General features: G+C 40.8%; 1 protein-coding gene across 3 annotated transcripts in view; it reads right to left on the bottom strand.

Annotated features, from left to right (window-relative positions):
- LOC145450145 (cartilage intermediate layer protein 1-like) overlaps positions 1-19,664 on the bottom strand; it is an 83,225-nt gene extending 63,561 nt beyond the window's left edge. Inside the window, exons 1-9 of one of the 3 annotated variants that reach the window (XM_080328640.1) lie at positions 19,498-19,662; positions 18,216-18,309; positions 17,871-18,061; positions 14,400-14,493; positions 14,065-14,255; positions 12,530-12,623; positions 12,191-12,380; positions 10,087-10,181; positions 9,198-9,577 (exon numbers count right to left, since the gene is read on the bottom strand). In XM_080328640.1, coding sequence (XP_080184766.1) covers positions 9,373-9,577; positions 10,087-10,181; positions 12,191-12,380; positions 12,530-12,623; positions 14,065-14,255; positions 14,400-14,493; positions 17,871-18,061; positions 18,216-18,309; positions 19,498-19,546 — 1,203 coding nt within the window. In that variant the 5' untranslated portion in view covers positions 19,547-19,662 and the 3' untranslated portion in view covers positions 9,198-9,372. Of the gene's footprint in view, positions 1-9,197; positions 9,578-10,086; positions 10,182-12,187; positions 12,381-12,529; positions 12,624-14,064; positions 14,256-14,399; positions 14,494-17,870; positions 18,062-18,215; positions 18,310-19,497 lie in introns of those variants that run through there. The other 2 variants (XM_080328639.1, XM_080328642.1) reach the window with 2 other exon arrangements.
- Between the last annotated feature and the right edge of the window lie 1,800 nt (positions 19,665-21,464).

Raw genomic sequence — 21,464 nt, 5'->3', positions numbered from 1 at the left:
AATTCTGGTCAATTCCGATCAGTAAAAGCCGTGCAATCTTGAATTGGAATTTTGACCATATATGAATTTATAGTATTTACGGTAGAAAATTTTGACACTTCGGTATGACCAAACATCGTATTCCAGGAGTGTCTGAAGGGAGAATGATGCTTTTTTCACGCGTCTATATCTTTCTAAAGGCCTATGATAGAGTTAGGATGATGAAATTGCTAACGAAAACCTTGAACTAGCGATTTTTAATTACTGGCGCGATTATTTGTGAGCTAAAAACGGAAGATTTTGCTCTAAAAATGAAACTTTTGTCAAGTTTTGACCTTCAGGTATTTAAATCATGCATTGTTGGAAATAATATTATAATTGTAGCGTTGCTTTTCTACATTTTTGGTTGCATCTGTTTGTCCTTGCGACGATTAGAGGAACAGAGAAATAACGTTCAACAGCAACAGTCGTTTGCTGGCAGCATTGAAGTTGAGCGTGTAATGCTGCAGTGATAGTACCACGCACGTTGCTTCATACCAATAATGTTGTCTATACATCGCCCTTTTTAGACCGCAACCCAAATTTGAATTTTGTTACCATTTTGCGATCCACCCATACGTTGAGAACCACTGTGCTATAAGAATTAATGTCCACCACGCAGTCAAATTCCAGATTCAGATTTGAGATGTCGGCGTGGGCTGGTAAACACTTCAGATATCATACTAAAATTACACTGGTGTTTAGGTGTGTTGATCATCACGCCATGTTAACATATTTGCTTGATTCGATCTTTTATGATTCACAATGAGTAGACCTAGACCAGGGGTGGCCAACCTTTTCAGCCAAAGGGCCACATTCGATTGACGAACTATTGCGCGGGCACTAGCCGCGCCAAGCGCGAAATTTTTACTAAGTTCATAAGTCAATGATATTGTCACTTGACTATATTACGGGCCTGCTGTATATTGATTGGCTCAGTTTGCAAGGACTGGACTATTCGGTGCCTGGACAGTGGACATATCGATATCGAAAGCTTCGACCAACACGCGTCAATCATTTTGTGCCTAGGTTTCATAGTCGACGGTCTTTCTGCGAGCGCAAAAGCAAGGTCGCATATGTTGAACGACACTTTTTCTCGTAATCGCGAATATAGTTAGAGTCAATCTGATACGTTAGGCGTTATTTTATTTTCACAATGGGGTAACAATATTAAAAGCAAGAAATCGAGTGACAATATGTTGCGCGAAGCGTGTAGAAAATGTTTACTTTTGATAAATCTATCGCAATTTATTCTGCTTTATTGTAAGGTACGAAGATCTAGCAAAATGTGACTGGCTCATGGATATGCCAATTCGTCGGAACTGATATTTTAGTCATCACATCTCAAGTGTTGCGGACAGACTAATCAAATTTTTGGTTGGCCTTGCAAGTTCACAATCTGTGCAATCCATTTTTGATAATATTACTAATTTCGGAAATTACCTCGCGGGTCACTCAAAACGTTCTTGCGGGCCACATGTGGCTCGCGGGCCACGGGTTGGCCGGCCCTGACCTAGACAATGGGCCACAACAGTAAGCCTATAAAGTAGGCTACAAGGTGTAAAATGTCAACTGATGAGTTCACAGACAGTGCAGCCTCTACGAAACCAATGAAATGCAGATTTCAAAATAAATTTGACTTTGTAAACAATTTTACCAATTTTTTGATCTGATGCTACAATTTTGACAGAATTTTGACTTTTTTGACATGTCAAAAAAATAATCGCCCTAGTAATTATTATTACCAACACACGAAGGCCTACATGTCATAAAACGTATTCAAAGAAATGAATAAAGCAAGGTTGCGGCTTCACCCGTCATCATGTTATGTCGAAATCTTATCTATGTCTTCAGTTCTCAATCAACATAACATGCGGCAGTGGTAGTCTTAAGTAGTCTTAAGATCTCCACGTCTCTGTCAGTAGTGATATCTCCGGGCTGGAAATTTCCAATCGTCATCATGCTAAATTGAATCAATGCAACAACGAAATATGCGAAACATGTAAATGGTAGGTAGCGATAATCGGTGAATCAAATGATACCTCCGGGTTTCTGCTGTTATAAGATGAACGATAATAGCATCGCATATATAGATGGAAGATGTTTGTTGAAGGTCCTGAATTCTAGAGAGTTGATCATTTGTCGGTCAGATTGTTATTTACAATGCGTACATGAACATTGATTCTATGTATTGAAACAGACTAGGAAGTTGCCTGCTGTCAGAGAGCCACCAGACCAGTGGTTCTTAACCTTGCCTCCAGCGCCCCCCAAGGGGAACTGGCGATTTTGAAGGGGGCGGTAACGCTCAAGGGGCGATATGGGGGGCGCTAGGCTCAGGGGGGCGCTGATGAAAAATGGCTTCGCATTAGATAATGCGGTAGTATGACATATCCTGAATGAGTATTCAGAGCAAATTAACATTCCACAGGACATGTCAAATCCCGAAATTTTTGGTCGCGCTACGCGACGATGTTTGCTATACATATGTTTTCATAAATGTAGTGGGTTATTATAATTCATGTAAAACGAATTGCACGTACTTTCAGATCGCCTATTTCCCGTCAAAACACTGCCGTCACGCTTGCTAGGGGATTCTCAACAAAATGTTTCGAATTAGGTATTATATCCCGCAGCGCACAGCGTGTGAAAATCGAAGAAGGAGGCACTGTATATCACTTTTGAGAGTGAGAGATGATATTCTTTCTCGCCTGCACCATCGACATGCTTTGACGACGGAGTTGTGATACGGCCGTGAGGTCATCTAGTCTGCGCCCCTGTTTTTTTCTCCTCCATGCTATCCTAGATTGCTGAGCGCCTAGCTGCGGATACCAATTTTCCAGTCTTTGATATGATCCGGCCGGGGATCGAACCCACGACCTACCGCTCAAGAAGTCGGACTAATAACCAGTACACTATCTTGTTCGTACATAAAATAAGTTTTGAAGCTTTGTTCACGAAATGAATAACTCAATATAGCCTGCTTGTATTTGAGAGCTACAAAATTAAATCGTCAGAATATTTCTTCATCGTATCATAAAGGATGATACTATCTAGTGTTGTGGTTCACAACCTCACATGAACGTTATAATATATATAATATGAGTTGCTTTGTTTGGAATACATTCATGTTAAAATTAATCACTATGTACAGTACTAAATTCAGTGTGAGCAGATATATGCATTCCATTCTCAGTTGACTTACTTGTAGTTACACAAAGCACTAAGAAAAAATCCAATACCATCAATTTCCCCGTAGGAGACCGTGCCCGATTGTTGTTATGACAACCTTGATTTGACCCTGAATATACCACACTATTACTATATGGTTCATTATAGTCGAACGGTCCTCGAGCGCGATTAAAGCGCGAAATATTTCCAATACCAAAGTCACGAAAAGACCGACTGGACTTTAACCTCTTACCAGGACCGATACTGCTGAAACCCAAACCCCCAATCGGTGAGCTCGAAGGGTGCCCTAAATTATTTCGGAGAATGAACATAAATTACACATCATGTTTTGACGACTCCCCCACGGAAGAATACGCATAATTATAGATAATAGAAATAGACATTTCGACGTCGGCCATTACCAGGCGACGATGCACGAAGACATATCAAGTTCCGGCCAATACGGGACTCCGAGAAGTGTGTCAAAAAGATCGTCAGCGAGAACATCTTAGCCAAAGAGGATTGCCTTATGCTGACAGTAAACTTCAATGAATATAAGTCTAATTGTCGATAGGTGCTTGAATCGCTCGTGCCGAATTATCATGTCGTCGCAATCTGCACCCCACAGGACAAATAACATCCATCAGAGAAAATTATTTGCCAGTGAAGAAATAGCAATTCTGAATCGTGTGCTTACTTTAGTTTAATACGTTTATGCGGTTCAATATCTTTTGACTATATAACGAACAAGAGGTAACAAAATAACAACATGCAACGAATTAATTTGTACCAACGGGCACGCCCGAATATGTTCAATCAATAATTACGTGGCCTTCATTTTCCAATACAACAGCTCACTCGGCGCTATACTGGCAAATCTGATTACCTGGTCTGATAGGATAAAAAGTTTATAGCGACATATTAATACATAATTACCACCTATTCATTCGTGCAATATAGAAAATTTTGGCGCCTAGGGCGACCGCGACCACGCCACCCAAACTTTGCTAACCATCGAAATCACGTGACGGGGTTCTTGGGGGTGACGCCCTCAGAAGTTTGGTTTATCACGCTATGGGTGCGCAAGATAATCGTTTTTAGGGGTTGACAAAGTGCTGTTACGGCCCTACCTCTTACCCATTGTCTTTATTACAGTCCTTACAATATGAGGTGGGGGGCGGTGGAGCCAGGGCTGTGGTGTCGGAGTCGGGGTAATTTTCGCTTGATGGAGTCGGAGTCGGAGTCGTGAAAACTATAATAGCTGGAGTCGGAGTCGGAGTCGGAGTCGGTAGGAAATACTGACTGGAGTCGGAGTCGGAGTTTGTGAGAATTACTATGACATCGACTCCGACTCCAACTCCAACTTCTCTATCATGAAAACATTTGCTTTCAAAGAATTTTCAATATAATTTTTATGTACCACCAATCACTGTTATTATTAACCATACAGATCAGGTGCGGCCAGCCCGTGGCACGCAGGCCAAATTTGGCACACGAGAAGGTTAGGTGTGGCCTGCGAGGTAATTCTCGAAATTATTTATGACATCAGGTACAATTGCAAGGCCAACCAAAATTTGATTAGCATGACCGCGAAATTTGATGATGACTAAAACAACAGTTCTGACGCATTGACGTATCCAGGGGTCAGCCACATTTATCCCAGATCTTCGTATATGACCATGAAGTGGAATATTTCATAGCAGATTTAATTGATTTGACATTTTTCTCGGTACTTCGCATGATTCATTGTCACTAGATTTCTTGCATTCAGTATTTGAGCCCCCTTCTGAAAATTATAAATACATATTATTCACAGAATTGAGTCTAACTATATTCGCAATTAGGATATACGGCTTCGCTTGTGCACTCGCCGCGAGATCGTCGACAAAACATTTGCACAAAATGATAGAGGCATGTTCACTGATACCGTCGATTTTGCTATGTCTAAACGTCGAGTAATCCTGTCCTTGCCAAATGAGCCCAGTGGTATACAGATGCGACCCCCAATGTATGTTAGCGACATAATTATTGATATAGCTATAGCCTAATTCAGTCGTCATCTTGCAAAAAAAATTTCGCGCTTCGCGCGACCAGGGCCTGATTGCGCACTGCACAGTTGCATGACATATTGTTATCAATTTTAGAGCGTATTAATATAAGTCTTGTTTGCAATGTTACCTAATTCGGTTCGCTCCTATCGAGGACTAAAAAAAGGTTATCAACATTCCAGTTGCCCGCGCAATGGTTCGTAAATCTCAGGTGTCCCTTTCGCCGAAAAAGTTGCCCACCCTGATATAGATAAAATTAGACATTACTTGCAAATTACAACTCAGTTGCAGAGGGGAAGAAAATCGCTAGATGCGTTTTCGCGATGCAGTCAAAATTGATGCAATTTTTTGAATTATACCATGATACTGTGACAAAGAAAATGCGTCGGCTGGTTTTGTAGAATTGTAAAAATGATGTAAATATGATCAAACGATGCTTCCCACTTGACAAAATTAAAAATATTTGTAGTGTAGCTTAGCTGTTTGGGTCGAACAAATGATTAAGAAAGACTGCAAGTCCCAATCCTTGAATACTTGATTAAGTACATGTAGACTAGACATAGGCTATGGTCTTTGACTACTTAACTAAATTCCATTTATGACCAATGTCTATTATTAGTAGTAAGAGTGTTTGTGCTTATAATCAGGATAGTGTGCAATGACAAAATTAGTAAGTTCAATTTCTTTATTAGTTGCTGAGTCATACACAAGAGCTACACTTGGATTTTTTATCTACATTTTATTATACAGGATTGGATATCTGCCATATTTGAATGATTCATACCTTTCAGGATATTAGAGAGTCCATTTTATAAAAACTTGAATAAGGAAGGATATTTAGCAAATCTTTATTTCATGTTAATTGCATAGTGGATAATTCGAGCTGTGCCACAATGAAACAATTTAGCATGCCACAGTTTATCATATGTTTGCATATGTTTAATGGTTGTATGATAGTTATTCAACTGACAATGTGGCATATAATTTTCGAAGTAAATTGGTAATAATGCTGGAGTCGGAGTCGGGAGTCGGAGTCGGAGTCGGTACGTTTAAAGACCCAGGAGTCGGAGTCGGAGTCGGTACATTTAAAGACTCAGGAGTCGGAGTCGGAGTCGGTATATTGAAAATGTGTGGAGCCGGAGTCGGAGCCGGAGTCGGTGGTAAAATTTACCGACTCCACAGCCCTGGCTGGAGCACGATAATTTCTGAAAGGGGGCGCTGGAGGAAAAAAGGTTAAGAACCATTGCACTAGACGCAGTGGTTTCCGACCTTTTTAGATGTCGGCGCCGCATTTCAAATTTCAGAGTATGCATGGAGCCGCATGAAAACACCCGGGTAGGCTACCTTTAACGAAAATTTAGAGGTAGCTAGCCTACCTCTGGATTCCACCATCCAGCTAATTCAAAGGCATGCACATAGACTTCTATATATTCTATATCGGTTATTTTAGCACTGATAGACGCGGATTGGCGAGTGCTATACATTGAAATATACTGACAATGCATGTCATACTGTTATGTCGTTATGTGATAGCTCTTCATACATTCCAGCACCAAATGTACAAATTTGCAGGAAGTATACGCTGAGTAGACTAATATTGGACTTGACTATGGGCTGTTATTTTGATGGTAGTAAAATTGTTTCGTAATTTACTCATCACAAAGACCATATATAAAGATATATGACCAGCAGAACTTATGATATATCAGTGGTTCCCAACCTTTTTCGTCTCAGCGCTCCTTTTTGAAGCTCCACACCGATCATCGCCCCCCAAATATTGGGAACCAAAAAATGGGCATACAATCTGGGATCACCGGCGAGTTGACTAATAAAAAAAGGTCAACTATTCAGCTCGACCTCGAACTTACACTTCTACAGCTAAATGTTCGTGAGTTGACTAAAAAAATGTCATTTCTCCGACTTGACTCCCATCAGGACCGTAACAGCACTTCGTCAGCCCCCCCCCCAAAAAAACATTGGTCTAGGGTTCCGATAGGGTGATAAATCAAACCCCAGTCCCCCTCAACCAGTGGACTTCGTTACATGATGCTATTTCGTGACCTCCTATATCTGCTATGTCAAAAGATATGGATATCGCCAAAACGTACCAAACTGAGAGCGCATATTGTTTCAAATGGGTATTTCTTTAGTGACATATAATTTTTCCCTGCGTGGTGGCATTTCTCTTGTCGGGTTCAGATCGCCAGGACAGGAACATTCGACGCCAGCCATTGAGGCGCCTAAGGACAATTGAACATATATGTATAAATCGAAGTTTTCGGTCAGTACAACAGCATCCCTTTTCGTCCAAGGTCTTCTCGCTGCTGATCGTTCTGGCACACTTCTCGGAGTTGCATGTTACATCAATGGCCTATAACTTCATATGTATTGGTGCGTCGTGGCGCATTAATGGCCGACGCCAAAGTCTCCATTTCCATTAATCATGCGTATTCTTGTTGGGGGAAGGGTACCCCAAAATCAAGATACATGACAATATTAAATCGCGCGCAGCGCGAAAATTATTTTAAAAAGTTGCGTGAATTTCGAAAAAAATATTCTATAATTTATGTTAATTCGCGAAATAATTTTGGGCCCCCTTCGAGTTCGGCCCCCAATGGGGGGTTTGGGGAGCGGCAGTTACGGTTCTGACTCCAATATAACCGTTTTAACGCTCCATCGCCACCCTATCACCCCTCGTTGTTTTCGCCCCCTATCGTCCCCTTCGTCCGTTTTCGCCCCCTATCTCCCCCTTCTTTATTTACGCCCCCCCCCCTAGATCGCCGAATCGTCCCCCTGGGGGGGGGGGCGATATCGCCCACGCTGGGAACCACTGTGATATATCCTTGTCTGTCCGGTACTCATCCATACGTTTGACGCTAGTCTGGAAAAATTGTCTTTCCCGGTTTTCAGAAGCGGCCTAGAACCGCTTTAGATAAAACTAATATCAGTGGTTCCCAACCTTTTTCCACCCACGTACCACTTCGAGGATTTATGCAATGCTCGCGTACGACCTACATAAGTTGCGCGCGCCGTTGGCGGTCAAAACTATTTTCAACATTTATGACGTCATAATCACGTATTTGACCTATGTAGGGTGTAATAACTAGGGTGCTTTTATTACCTAAAAAACGGAGGATTTTTACCTCACGTATGCAAATTAGGTGTTTTCACACATGATGTTAAAATTGTACTACTTATATTCATTTCTGGTTGGGACTGTCTGTCCTTACGAAGTAGTTTCGCCTGAAAAAGCGTTTTTGACTTGAAAACTGACAAATTTTTACATGAAAAAACTTTATTTCAACGATATCTGGCCCTATGAAGAATTCCAATGGTTACACCACGTATTATGGAAGAGTTAATTAAAATTTGCTGTAGTACAACGAAAGATACTTTCCTACATTCTCGGGTAGAAAGTGTCTGTCCTAAGTAGCTGGCCAAGAATGGTGAAAGAACGATCAACAGCAGCAGTTGTTGGCTGACAACACTTAAGTTGTGCGTACACTGCTGGTGACACCCCGTGTTGCTTCTTTCTGACAATGGTGCCTCCATCACAATTTTTCATCATGCGCTTCTTGATATAAGAACCATGCAATGCCCACTCAGTCTTGCTTTAGTTAGGATATTGCGGTACGTTGAGCATAACACCATGTCAACCTATTTGTTTCATTTGAATGTTTATGATTCACAGTTATCTTTGCATTGACAGGCTATTGGCAATTTGACAATTAAAATGAGTTTGCACAGTCGGATATTTCGTCTCAGACGACTATTTTATTGATGTGAGTCCCAAATTCTCAGCAATTATGAAGCGAAACTGTCTCATGGTTTCTCTAATTCAAAAAAATACAAATTAGGTTATCAATCAGTTTAGAACTTTGGAGGTTGAGAACCACTGAACTATACTACTAAAGATTTGTTTTGACGGCTTATAGGCTATTCATTTCCCAATCTATACAACAATCAGCAGAAAGAGTATATTTATTACAATCCAGATCGATTAAATGAGATGGCAAAACAAATTTGAACGCAACCACACCATTTTGAAAAGTTATTCGGCACATCTGGCAATACAGACCAATAAAATCAAAAACTGCAATCACGGAAATGCTAGCTCTGTCTGTCAATGATACCAAATTCAAGCAAGGGTGCGACAACAAAATCGGGCTTCGTAATCGTGACATCTGCGATCTGGCTGATCTTTGATTCGACAGACGAATCCGATGTCTTTGTCGATCTGAATTTTGTTTTCGCCAGCAGTTTGCCACGGGGCCTTGTTACTGACAAGCCGAGCTTGCACGTTGTATGGCTTTGCGCAAATGTTGTCGTACGGACGTTCCTTCCTGCCATGCATCAGGGGAATAGAAAACATTTAAGAAATTGATCAATAGCTAGTAATAATTGGTTCTTATTTATATTTGTGTGCCTATGCTTGAGAACGATGACAAGTACTAGTTAGGTAAAATTGTCAGAGCAAGCGTCGAGCGAGTCGCGTGTAGAGTTCGAGAGTCGCACTGGCGAATTTCTTACTCTCCGGATATGTGCGAATCAGAAAGAGAACACACGTTCCTTGGCGACTCGATCACTTACCGAAGGTCTGCAAGGGTTGCGGTGTATTAAAAAGCTCACAGTGAAGGTGAGCCGAGCCAAAAAAGTCGACAGCAAAGAATCAAGATACGGACGCACGAAAAACGAGAGTGACCTATGGTGAGAGAGCGCGAGCATAATAGTCGTCCGTAATATGAGAAACACAGACCGCAAAGACACTGAACTCAATGAAATTACCGTGCTGGGCGCAAATGACCTTATGGGCGATAAGCGCCAATGTTGTGAATGAAACAAACAAACTTACCGAAGGTCTGCAAGGGTTTCATAGTCACCGGTAACAGATGGATCGTCTCGGTCATAATATTTTGTCCAATAATATCCTTTTGGACACGGGGGATCTGAAATAATATGAATCATTCATTCATCAACAATGTTATCTACAGAACGCCAATAAACAGTTAGGATGGGGTCAAAACGATATGGAGTAGTAATTCAGACAAGCATCCTCAATTGGCCCCATAAAACGAAAATAATGTAAATGATGTGTAATTTACATGTACAGTGTACACACTGAATGAAAAGCAGGAAAAAGAAATCATAAAAAGGACAATCAATGAATATGAAATGGCCTGTGTCGGTAGCCGAAATCGAAATGTCATATCATGATCCGGGATTCTGAAGCTCCGACTGTATGCATTCAACCAGTAGAATCTCTTTGTATTTTATCATGAAGGCCTAGGCCTACACCAGGGACGGGCAACTTCTCCGGTAGGCTGGCCGGATGTGGGCAAATGAATACTTGGCGGGCCAGATTCCGGAATCGATACGTTAAACGCGTATTTATCCACATAGATAAAGATTAATCGTATTTAATGTGAATTTTAAGTTTGAAGCTTAGAAACTAAAACAGCATTCAAAAAATTTATAAATATAACGCATTTCAATAGCTGTTGAAGTCAATGAGACATCTGAGGTCCATCAAATTTATGAACAGTTTATTTGAACCATGGCTGCATGTCGCACAGAAAGAAAACAAAGATCTCAAAAATAACAAAAAATGACTATCATGAACACTGAACAGGTAATCTGTCATAACTAGGGCGATTTTTTTGATCTGTTAAAAAAAGTCAAAATTTTGTTAAAATTTTAGCGTTAGGTCAAAAAATGTCAAAATTGTTTACAAAGTCAAAATGTTTTTGTAACCTGCTTTTCGTTTGTATCATACAAGTTTGCAGTGTGGGTTAACTTATCATTGATATTTTACAGCTTGTAGCCCAATTTATCGGCCTACCGTTGTGGACGGCCATTGTCTGCTCATTGGGAATCATGGACGGTCAAATAAAACAAATAGGTTGGCATGGTGTTATGCTCGATATACCGCAGTATCCTAACTGAAGCAATTCTGCGTGGGCAATGGGCATTGGTTTTTATATCAACAATCGCATGAAGAAAAATTGTGATGAAGACAAAACTGCCAGAATGTAGCAACACGGTGTGTCACCAGCGTTGTACTGTACAGTACACACAACTTCAGTGTTGCCAGCCAATAACGTCTACTGTTGAACGTTCTTTCTCCATTTTTGGCTAGATACTTAGTAAGGACAGACACTTTCTACCCGAGAATGTATGAAAGTATCTTTCGTTGTACTACAACAAATTTTAATTAGTTCTCCCATAATGGCGTTTGCTTTTTCTATACTATCTTCTTCTACTTTTCATTCAGTGTGCTTGCCTCATCTTTACATCGCCTAGGCCAAAACTGACAAACCTTTACAGGAAAAAACTTTATTTTAGATCAATTTGAACCCATGAAGAATTCCAGTAGCTACATCGGGTTATGAGCAATTTTATCAGTTCAATACACCACAAAAATTGCGATACAATGAAAGGATAGGAAAGTGTCGAAACGACTTGGGGTATAGTCTTTGGAATCATACATGGAATGGACAGGAATATGATTCCAAAGACTACTCCAAGTCGTTTCGACACCTTCCTATCTTTTAATTGTATCGCAATGTTTGTGGTGTCAGTTTTTAAGTCAAAAAAGTTAGCTCAGGTCTAACTACTTCGTAATGACTGACAGTTCCAACCAGAAATGAAGAAAAGTAGTACAATTTTAAGGTTTAGTGGGAAAACAACTAATTTACATACGTGAGGTCAAAATTTGGTCAAAATGATGTTTTTTAATGTCAAAAACTCAAATTTTGATTATTTAGGTCAAAAGCTTTCATTTTTTTGGTCAAAAAAAATCACCCTAGATGACATAACAACAGCTGTGTAGTTTCAGAATTTTAGTAGCCGGAGTAGTTTCAGAGTTTTAAGTTCTGAAGTAAAACAAAAATATATTTGGCAGTTAGACCCTTGATCCAGGCTTATACTGGCCCTCTGAACCGGTGTAGGCTTACCAGGCCAGGACAGCAGAATCGAGCTTCGTAATCTTGACAATAATCATCATCCTGATCCGCGTTTTTGCAAATAAACCCGGTAAGAGGGCTAATCTGGACATTTTCCATGGCAGTGTTCCACGGTTGCTGATTATGGACAAGACGGGCTTGGATAGATTTCGGCTTCTTGCAGATAAAACCTGGATTTTCCGCCCTTGGAAGAGAAATGGCATAACTATATACCGTGAGCATCTCTTACCGCGGTATTGATCACCAGTAAAAGAATGGCGATTCTACCTCGCAAGCTGGGCCATGAAATAGGCTACGAGGGCGTACAATGCGCCCCGCTTTACGATAATTTACCTCAGGTTCACGAGTGTTTCCCAATCTCCCGTTCCCGAGGGATTGTCTCTGTCATACCAGGGGGTCCAATGGTGCCCTTTTGGACAGCGAGGCTCTGAAATTGAAATTTATGATAAACTCGGAAGGTATCTTTCAGTCCGTTTCGACGGCGGAACGGAAATAATACCCGGACGATATATTTTATATATATGAGTTCCCAATGGACGACCAATGGCCACTTACGTCGCTATGTTACTGTGAGCCAGTGGTTCTTAACCCTTTCCCTGTAGCACCCCTTTTCGGAATTGCCTAGGTCTGGCGCCCCCCCCCCATATTTTAAGGACGGTGGTAAAACAAGGGATGAGAGTTCGAAGTCCGGTCGGTCTTTTCGGGTTTGAACTTCTCTTTCGGAAGTAGCTTGAATCGCGTCCGAGGACCACTCGACTAATCATCGCTATAATAATTGTATGTGCTATATTCGGGATCAAATCAAGGTTGTTATAACAACCATCGTGTACGCGCTCGTACCATATGGTTCGAGACCGGTGTACAACTGTACGTACACATCCCGAATTCCTTTCTGCAGCTGGAAATACCGAGACGTTAATTGTATTGGGTTTTGTTTTATTGCATTCTATGACTAGTGAATCAACTTACATTATGGTAGAGATTTTGCTCACATTGAGTTTGGTACTGCACCCAGTTAATAACTTTAACATGAATTTATGGCAAACAAAGCAACCAATATTATATAACCCTCATGTGAGGTTGCGGTTCACAACACTAAACAGTATCATCCTTTATGATACGATGAAGAAATATTCTGAAGATTTAATTTTGTAGCTCTCAAATACAAAGATATGTAGGTAATCGTTTGCACCAAAAAGCTTCAACGCATCTTTAATGTACAAAAGGCTATCACTCTTAAAAGTGGTACAATGCCTCTTGCTTCGATTTTGACACGTTGTGCGCTGCTGGATAGAATACCTAGTTTGAAACATTTTGTGGATAATAACCCGACGGGAGTATAATAGCGGGAAATATTCGTTCTAAAAGTACGCGCAATTAATTTTACATGATATATAATAAATCACTGCATTCATGAAAACATGTTTCGATCAGTTACGGCAAATATTTCGCGTGTAGCGCGACAAAAAAATCGGAATTCGACAGATTTTGTCGAATATTTATTTGCAATGAGAACTTAGGGATATATAGAACTGTTGTTTTACTATATAATTGTATTTCCCAATGAAACCTAGGCTACTCTACCTACCTCTACTTCGACGCCGTTGTTATTCAGCGCCCCTATACCGCCCCTGAGCCTGTCGCCACCCATATCTCCCCATGTCCGTTCCCACCTAGTTCAAAATCCCAATCACTACTTGGGGGCCGCTGTCGGTGGCAAGGTTAGGAAACACTTCTGTAAGTCATGTAGGCTACAGGACATCATTATACAGCGATGGGAGACAAGAATAGTGAACAGAAAACAGAAAGTCATTGGTCAATGCTCGTAATGATTTGTACTTTCAAAATACTGAAACTATGTAACCTACCCCCAGGACAGCAGAATCGAACTTCGTAATCTTGACAATATTTATCATTCTGATCCGCGTTTTTGCAAACGAATCCTGTAAGAGGGCTCATCTGGGCAACTTCTTGGGCTGAATTCCATGGTTGCTGATTGAGGACAAGACGGGCTTCGATAGAGTTCGGCTTCTTGCAGATAAAACCTGGATTTTCCATCCTTGAAGAGAAATAATATATAATTACATACCGTTAGCATCTCTTACCTCGGTTCGGTATTGGCCAATAGTGAAACTAATTGCGGTTCTACCGCGCAGATTGCACCATGGAATTGAAGAGCACCGACTGTTCGATATTAATTCACCTTAGGTGTGACAGCGTTTCCCAGTCTCCCGTTCCCGATGGATTGTCTCTGTCATACCAAGAGGTCCAATGGTGTCCGTTTGGACAGGAAGGTCCTGAAATGAAAATATATCCTAAATTCGAAAGGCAGGGCGGTATTGACTCGATGTCAACTTGACTCGACTCGAGTCCGACTCGAGTTGCGATTTTTCGGTAACTTTACTTAACTCGAGTCATTTTCTTAAAGATGGAAGATGACTTGACTCGACTCGACTCGAGTCACTTTGTGTATTGACTCGAATTGTACTGGGGTCATTTATCATGACTGCACCAAGTCATTTGACTCGAGACAAACAGGGCCAGAAACTGTCTTTTATCTGTTTGAATAATCCTGTTAAGAGTAGAGATGGTCAAAGAGGTCATTATTGGCACTCAAGAAGAAGTAGAAGTAACGGCGAAAATGCACCCTCAAGTACAAGTAAAGTTGCGATTTCCAAGTAAATAAAAAGTATTTATTATGGGCCTATTTTTGGCAATAAAAGATGAAAACCGGAAAGTAGGTGCAAATAAGCAAAACCTACTTAAGTACTTCAACAAAGTAGCAGTAACCATCTCTGGGTAAGACTAGGGACAAGTGAATTTATAATGAATGAGATGGATTCGGTTCACTCAAGCAAATTTGTACAAAATGCGTCGATCATATCTTGATCTCTACACTGAACAGTAACACTAAGTATAAGAAATGGATTCAGACTCGAATTTCAACACTATGCGACTCGGACTTGGCTCTTTGTAGCCTGGACTTGGACTCGGACTTGACTAGCTGGTGAATTGAAAATGACTCGACTTGGCTCGAGTTTGAACTATAAAAGATTAACTTTTGTCATGGGTTCTTGTGATTTGGCTACAACCCAGTCGGAGGACATCATTCAGTCCGTTTCGAATGAGGGAGGGAAATAATTCCAGGATAATTATATTTTGTGTACTGGAGAATCAAATGTACGACCTTATTAGCTATATATTCCAATGGAGGGTGCATAATTCGAAACCAAATGCAGGCAAACAGCATTATATAGGCTCGTTACCGCTTATAAGACTTCGTGGCCAATTATACTGGACCGGAAACGTCCATATTTCAACTATATAGTTATTTGTGTATGAAACGGAAGGAAATGCACGAACACATATTTATAACATAGTATGCTCACAACAAACCCCGTGTTGCTTCTAAATCAAACTATTATGTTATGTTCGATGGTATAATTCAGTGGTTCCCAAAGTGGGCCAGTGGGGGAGATTTTGAAACACAAGGAGGCGAAAATACGAAAGAGGCTATAGGGGGCGAACAATGTTAGAACGTCTAATGAGATACATTTAACACGGCCAAGAAATGCACGTAAAGACGGCTAATTCTGCAAATGAAGCAAAAAAGGTCTACTCAACGGAACGTGGACGCGGAAATCGGTTTTCCGAGCACTTGCCAGCTCGGAAGAATTGCCTTTTTCTAGTAAATTCGCCATCACCGATCAGAGTTAGGTGAATAAAATTATTGATTACATGCCCTCTTTTTCGGATTTGTAAGTATGTCGTGGGGGTGGGATTTGTGTCGAGATTGATAGGGGGGGGAGATGAGTCGAAAAAGGTTGGGTATCATTCTTTATTTCCATTACTTGAATTCGCGAACACATTTACCAGTTCAAAATTAGTCCGTGGGCTTCGGACTCGGTTGAGAACCATTGCAATATAAAATTTGATTTCTAGTTGTCGACGAAGCTCAATCGACTGTGTCTTAATATATTTAACGCAGTCATGACAATCCGTCATTTCATTGCTCAACGGTTGTCAGGGATGCGACATGTTGTAGGGGAGACCGGGGACAAATGTAACTAGGGGCAAATGTAACAATCGACCTCACCGCTAGTAGGACGGAGAAATCAGCTTGATATTTTAAGTGCGCATGCAGTAGTTATCTCTCCTATTATACTTGGAGTTACGTTGAGCTACGATGCGAAACCCCGGACTAATTTGCAAAAAACGAAATTTTTGACCCTTGAGTAAAGTTTTTCTGGTCTGGAATAATTTGTCTGGACGAATAGTGCCTCAAGTAGTTACAACGTAATATGTGTAGCTGGAACAATGTTACTATAGTCTACCGTGGTGATGGAAAGAATAGGACTTGCATCGCCGGGAAGGTACCATACTGAGACACTAATCATGGTCGAGCGTGTCAGGGGCAATCGTAACACTCTGTTACTTTTGCCCCGTTACAATATGTTATCAATTCTGAATGTCTTTGTTCCTATATGTTGGTATTACCATTCATCTACTGCAGAATAATCTTGCAACAGCCAGAAGTTCACCAGAACAGATACTGCCTTGCGATTCCAATTCTAACATGATCATCTGTCGAAACGGCCATACAATAGGGGTGATGTGAATCTGACGGTTCGGTTATTTTCGTGATTCAACCACCCTTTCTCATGTTGATCGACTTTTTGGTGTGTCGAACTTCAATAGTCATGTCTTAATTCTCGTCCTCTGACTTTGATCATGGCCCACTTACATTTCGATATTTGATGTGAACAATTTATGTTAATTTTCTACAGCACAGATAAATGTCATTATAGCTTTGACGCCACATAATGTTGCGTCCTCGTTTTACTATACTATCATCGGCCCATTCAACCAAGATATGTTAGCTAGGTCGGTTTCGCACCTTCGCAGGTGACCGAATGACCAACACATTATGCCCGCTGAACAACAGAACCTTGGTAGAAGAGGCCGAATATGTGTAGGGAGATGATGGAATGAATGTGTCTCTTGTACACTTTAAGCTTGAACAAGACACGAAGGGTGATATTGCATTCAGATGCCATAAATGCGATGGGGCGTAGCCTGGAAGCGTTCAAACGTCTCTTCCTTTAGTTTCATGCGATAAAACAATTTGTGCTTCCGTTTTCGTTGTTCATTCAGTTTGTGTTTAGTTATAAATAACACTGTTACAATTGCCCCGCAAGGGTGGTACAATTGCCCCTGGGTACGGGGCGATTGTAACATTTGAGCAGCGATTTTTGCGACCCAAAATTTCCATGATTGATTGTTGATTGAGTTCCAATTTAGTTTTCATATCAACTATCGAGTTGTTGGCTTCTTTATATAAAACTTTGGAAGTGAAATTTCCACGAGAAGAACACGTAATGTTGGAAAATACGAAAAGTGTTACAATTGTCCCCGGTCTCCCCTACTACTTTATGACGTGCCCAGTAATAGAACATCCAGAAAAAAATATTGTTATCAGCATTCTTCACAGTCACGGATTTGTGGAATAATTACGGCAATAGCATAAGATACCAGTAAATATAAAGTATGAGTTGTTCATGCCAAATTTATCTATCGCAGGTGAGAATTGGCTCGTCTGTGCCTCACCTCACCACATTAGTCAATGTTCGTACTGATTTCGCATTTATAAAATATTGAACCGGTGTGGGCCTACCGTTAGGACAGCAGAATCGAACTTCGTAATCTTGACAATATTTATCCTTCTGATCCTTGTTTTTGCAAATGAATCCGGTAAGAGGGCTCATCTGGGCGATTTCTAAAGCGGGATTCCACGGTTGCTGATTATGGACAAGGCGGGCTTCGATAGATTTCGGCATCTCGCAGATAGAACCTGGATTTTCCATCCTTGAAGAGAAATGATATATACACCTAGATAGTTACATCCCGCCTCTTGGCGTGGTATTGATCAACAGTAAAAATTATGCGATTCTACCTCGCTGGCAGCGCCGCGCTCCATGAACTACAAGAGCGCGGAATGCCTTGTTTAGCGATGACTTACCTGAGGTGCACGAGCGTTTCCCAGTCTCCTGTTCCCCCCGGATTGTCTCTGTCATACCACGGTGTCCAATGATGTCCCTTAGGACAGGAAGGCTCTGAAACGAGAATTTATATGATAAACCAGGGAGGCGGGGTAATGACTCGAGTCATGACAATGTTCGATTCCGAATCGAGTCTTAATTAGCAATCAACTACATACAAACCTATATCAATTACTGCGGTATACTTCCTATATATTATTGCAAGCCATCCTGTCTGAATGATCCTCAGAAATATACTGCTAGAGACTGTGGCGATTAGAAATGATAAAGTATCAGTCTTATCCGGCCACAAACGGTGGATTTGATTACCCTTTGTTTGTGACACGCATTTCTATATTATTAAATATGTGCGTTTATGTTCACCTACACAGTTTCCAGCGTCTTTTCTGACGAATTTGAGAAAGTAGGCCTATCTGTGTAAACTTCACTATTACTAAAATCCAGCCATTGAAACAGTTTTTGTGGTATATTTTGTATGTGTATATAAAGGAACCATTATCGATGTTAGTCGCAAGTAGGGCTGGGCAAAATGGTTCGAGTACTCGAATCTGAATCGAGTAGTAATTGTAATGATTCGAGTCGAGTAGTAAAAGACGATTTTTTCGAGTACGGAAATTATACGCTCCTCCCAACTGAAAGTTAATTTACTGACGAGAATTATAGTTTTGATACTATTTTCCACTGAGGAAGCCGTGAAACCTTGATTGGCCGTGTTTCAGCATACCAGACACAGTAAAAAGCTACGAACGTTACTGGAAATAACACATTTCCGAAGTCATGATCATCCGACAAATTTGTTAAGAAGTGCAATGAAATCGGTATGGTCGAAAAAATACCAAAGCATGTTTAATGTGATGGGTAACAGGCATTACATTCTTTGTGGTGGCATAAAAGGTTCTTATTTGGACTTCGACATAGTACATCCTGTTGTGACGTCATAATGAGTGATACTCGATTACTTGACTCGACTCGAAGCATATTACGTGATTCAGAATCAAATCACTCAGGTACTCGATTTTACCCAGCCCTAGACTCGCAACTTATTCGTTTCAGCACAGTCAGTTCACAACCTGAAGGCATAAATCACACTCTCGGACACAATCCATGCACCCTTATGTAACATGACATTCTGATTGCACTATCGTTTTTTAAAAATTTCCACATTTGATCAAATAACATCGTTGCAGAGATATTATATGCCGTGTCGACGTATGTCATGTCACAAAGTACGGAAAGACTTACCTGCAGCTGCAGAAGCAAGAGCAATAAAGCTGATCAGGAGAGTTTTCATTGCAGTAGTCTGATAATCCTCCTCGCTATCTCAGCTATCTATCAGTAATTACTGTGTAGATATCACTGATTTTGTAGCGTTTACTTCAATATAAAATTGGTAGATGAGCTGATGATTTCAATTTAATTGCTGTATCGAATATCTGAATCACACATATCGCCCTGTGGGTATAGTATATATATTACTAATTTTATCTACGAGTACATGGACCAGTAACAGAGCAAACGTTTTTTGCTTGTAGTATTCATGGTGTTTGTCGACTACAATAGTAATTTACACTAGACCGATATTCGTTATTTTGATTCCGTAACTGCCAACTTGTATAACAGCCCACTTCTAGGCTTTTAGTAAGACACCGCTTAAGCGTATGATATGGCGAGGAGCAATGTTCTCTCTAATTTTTCACAAGTCAGCGTGCACTCACCAACTCACTGTACGGTCCCTTGGACAACAGTGCGTAACGACTAAAAAAAAGGTCATCACTTCGGCGTTTTTGTGCGCAGCTTAGATTTTGTGTGTGCAGAGACAGTCATGTCAGCACTGCGTAATTGCGCACGTGCGCAGCTTAGAGGAAACATTGACGAGGAGGAGCCTATAGATAAACCTCCAACATTTAGGTAGGAATTCTGGAGTCAAGCTCGGTCGGACTCGAACCCACAGCCCATTGGTGTTGTAGCTGTGCAGAGCAAACGTCAAATTAGTGTTGAGCGCGTCGTGAATGGAGTGGAGGCATTGCCAAGAAGTAGCCTAAATCGCAGATTTCAGTCGACCAAACCATTGTCTGGCTGCTGAGCAACTGATTGACTCATCAAGGTCATTTTGACATTACGAAATTCGTCTAAGGTAACGCCACCGATGACGCCAATTAAGTTACGCGTAATACGTCATTCAAACATGAATCCTCGCCGGGGCTAATGTGTTTTGCTGTCATTTGAGATACTCGGAGTACTGATAATGCCTTTAGCCTGAGAACCTTTCATGATATTTTCTTTAAACGTCTCTAATATGAAAGTATACTGCCTATAATGGTGAGCGTTGCTAAAGCATGTGAATTCCCAGTAACTAATCAGATTCATCATAAAGTCCGGTCATGTCAACTCATTTCACAATGCCATCCAAGTTGGCCATTCAATTGTGATATCAGACTTTATATAGTTTGAATAGGGTGGAAAAAGCCTCCAAGACAAATTGTTCGAGTTTGATAAGATCGTTGGGGATTTCTAGATGTTATTGCGGGATCAGTAATGGTCTCGCTTTGCAGTCACGCGATATATATGATCGGGGTATCTGATACTGTACTGTACGGCACCGTGTCATTTAACACGGTACTTTTCCATCCTCACCAATATGTCGGCCAAGCAAGGCATTGAACGAATTAACACTATTTTGGCATCGCAATATCCCCATGAGCTAACGTCATAACGGCATGATATCGGTACAGAAAAACAAAATTACAATTCGACATTCCTGACGTATGATGTGCCCTGGGGATGGCGTGAACGTGAGGTTCACGTTCGCGTTCTGTGTGTGAACCTCATAAATTTAAAGGTTCATGTTAACAAACGAACCTCGGTAGGTTCTGCACAGTGAACCTGTTTCATATAGTACATTTTTTAACGTCATTATTACATCTTTGTTTGATATTCTTTGCATTTCAATTTCAGACCTATCTATGCAAGGCGCTGGCAGCATAAAAAATATCAACACTAAACGAGCATACACCTTGCCCATCTAAAAAAAATTACTTGCTTTGTTACAAAAGTTTCCTCGAAACATTCAGCTTTCCGATTGTGAATATTTAGTAGCTCTATGCTCTGAGCTTGACCCGCAATCACACAACATCAAGTAAGAAATACAGTAGGCCTACACTACATCAGACATGGGGTAATCGCGATTAGTAATCGTAATCGATTACGAC

This window comes from Botryllus schlosseri, chromosome 11 (genome assembly GCF_051294905.1).
Source record: "Botryllus schlosseri isolate E-star chromosome 11, Bs_hap1, whole genome shotgun sequence".
NCBI classification, from domain to species: Eukaryota; Metazoa; Chordata; class Ascidiacea; order Stolidobranchia; family Styelidae; genus Botryllus; species Botryllus schlosseri.
This window is presented reverse-complemented; position numbering and strand designations above follow the sequence as displayed.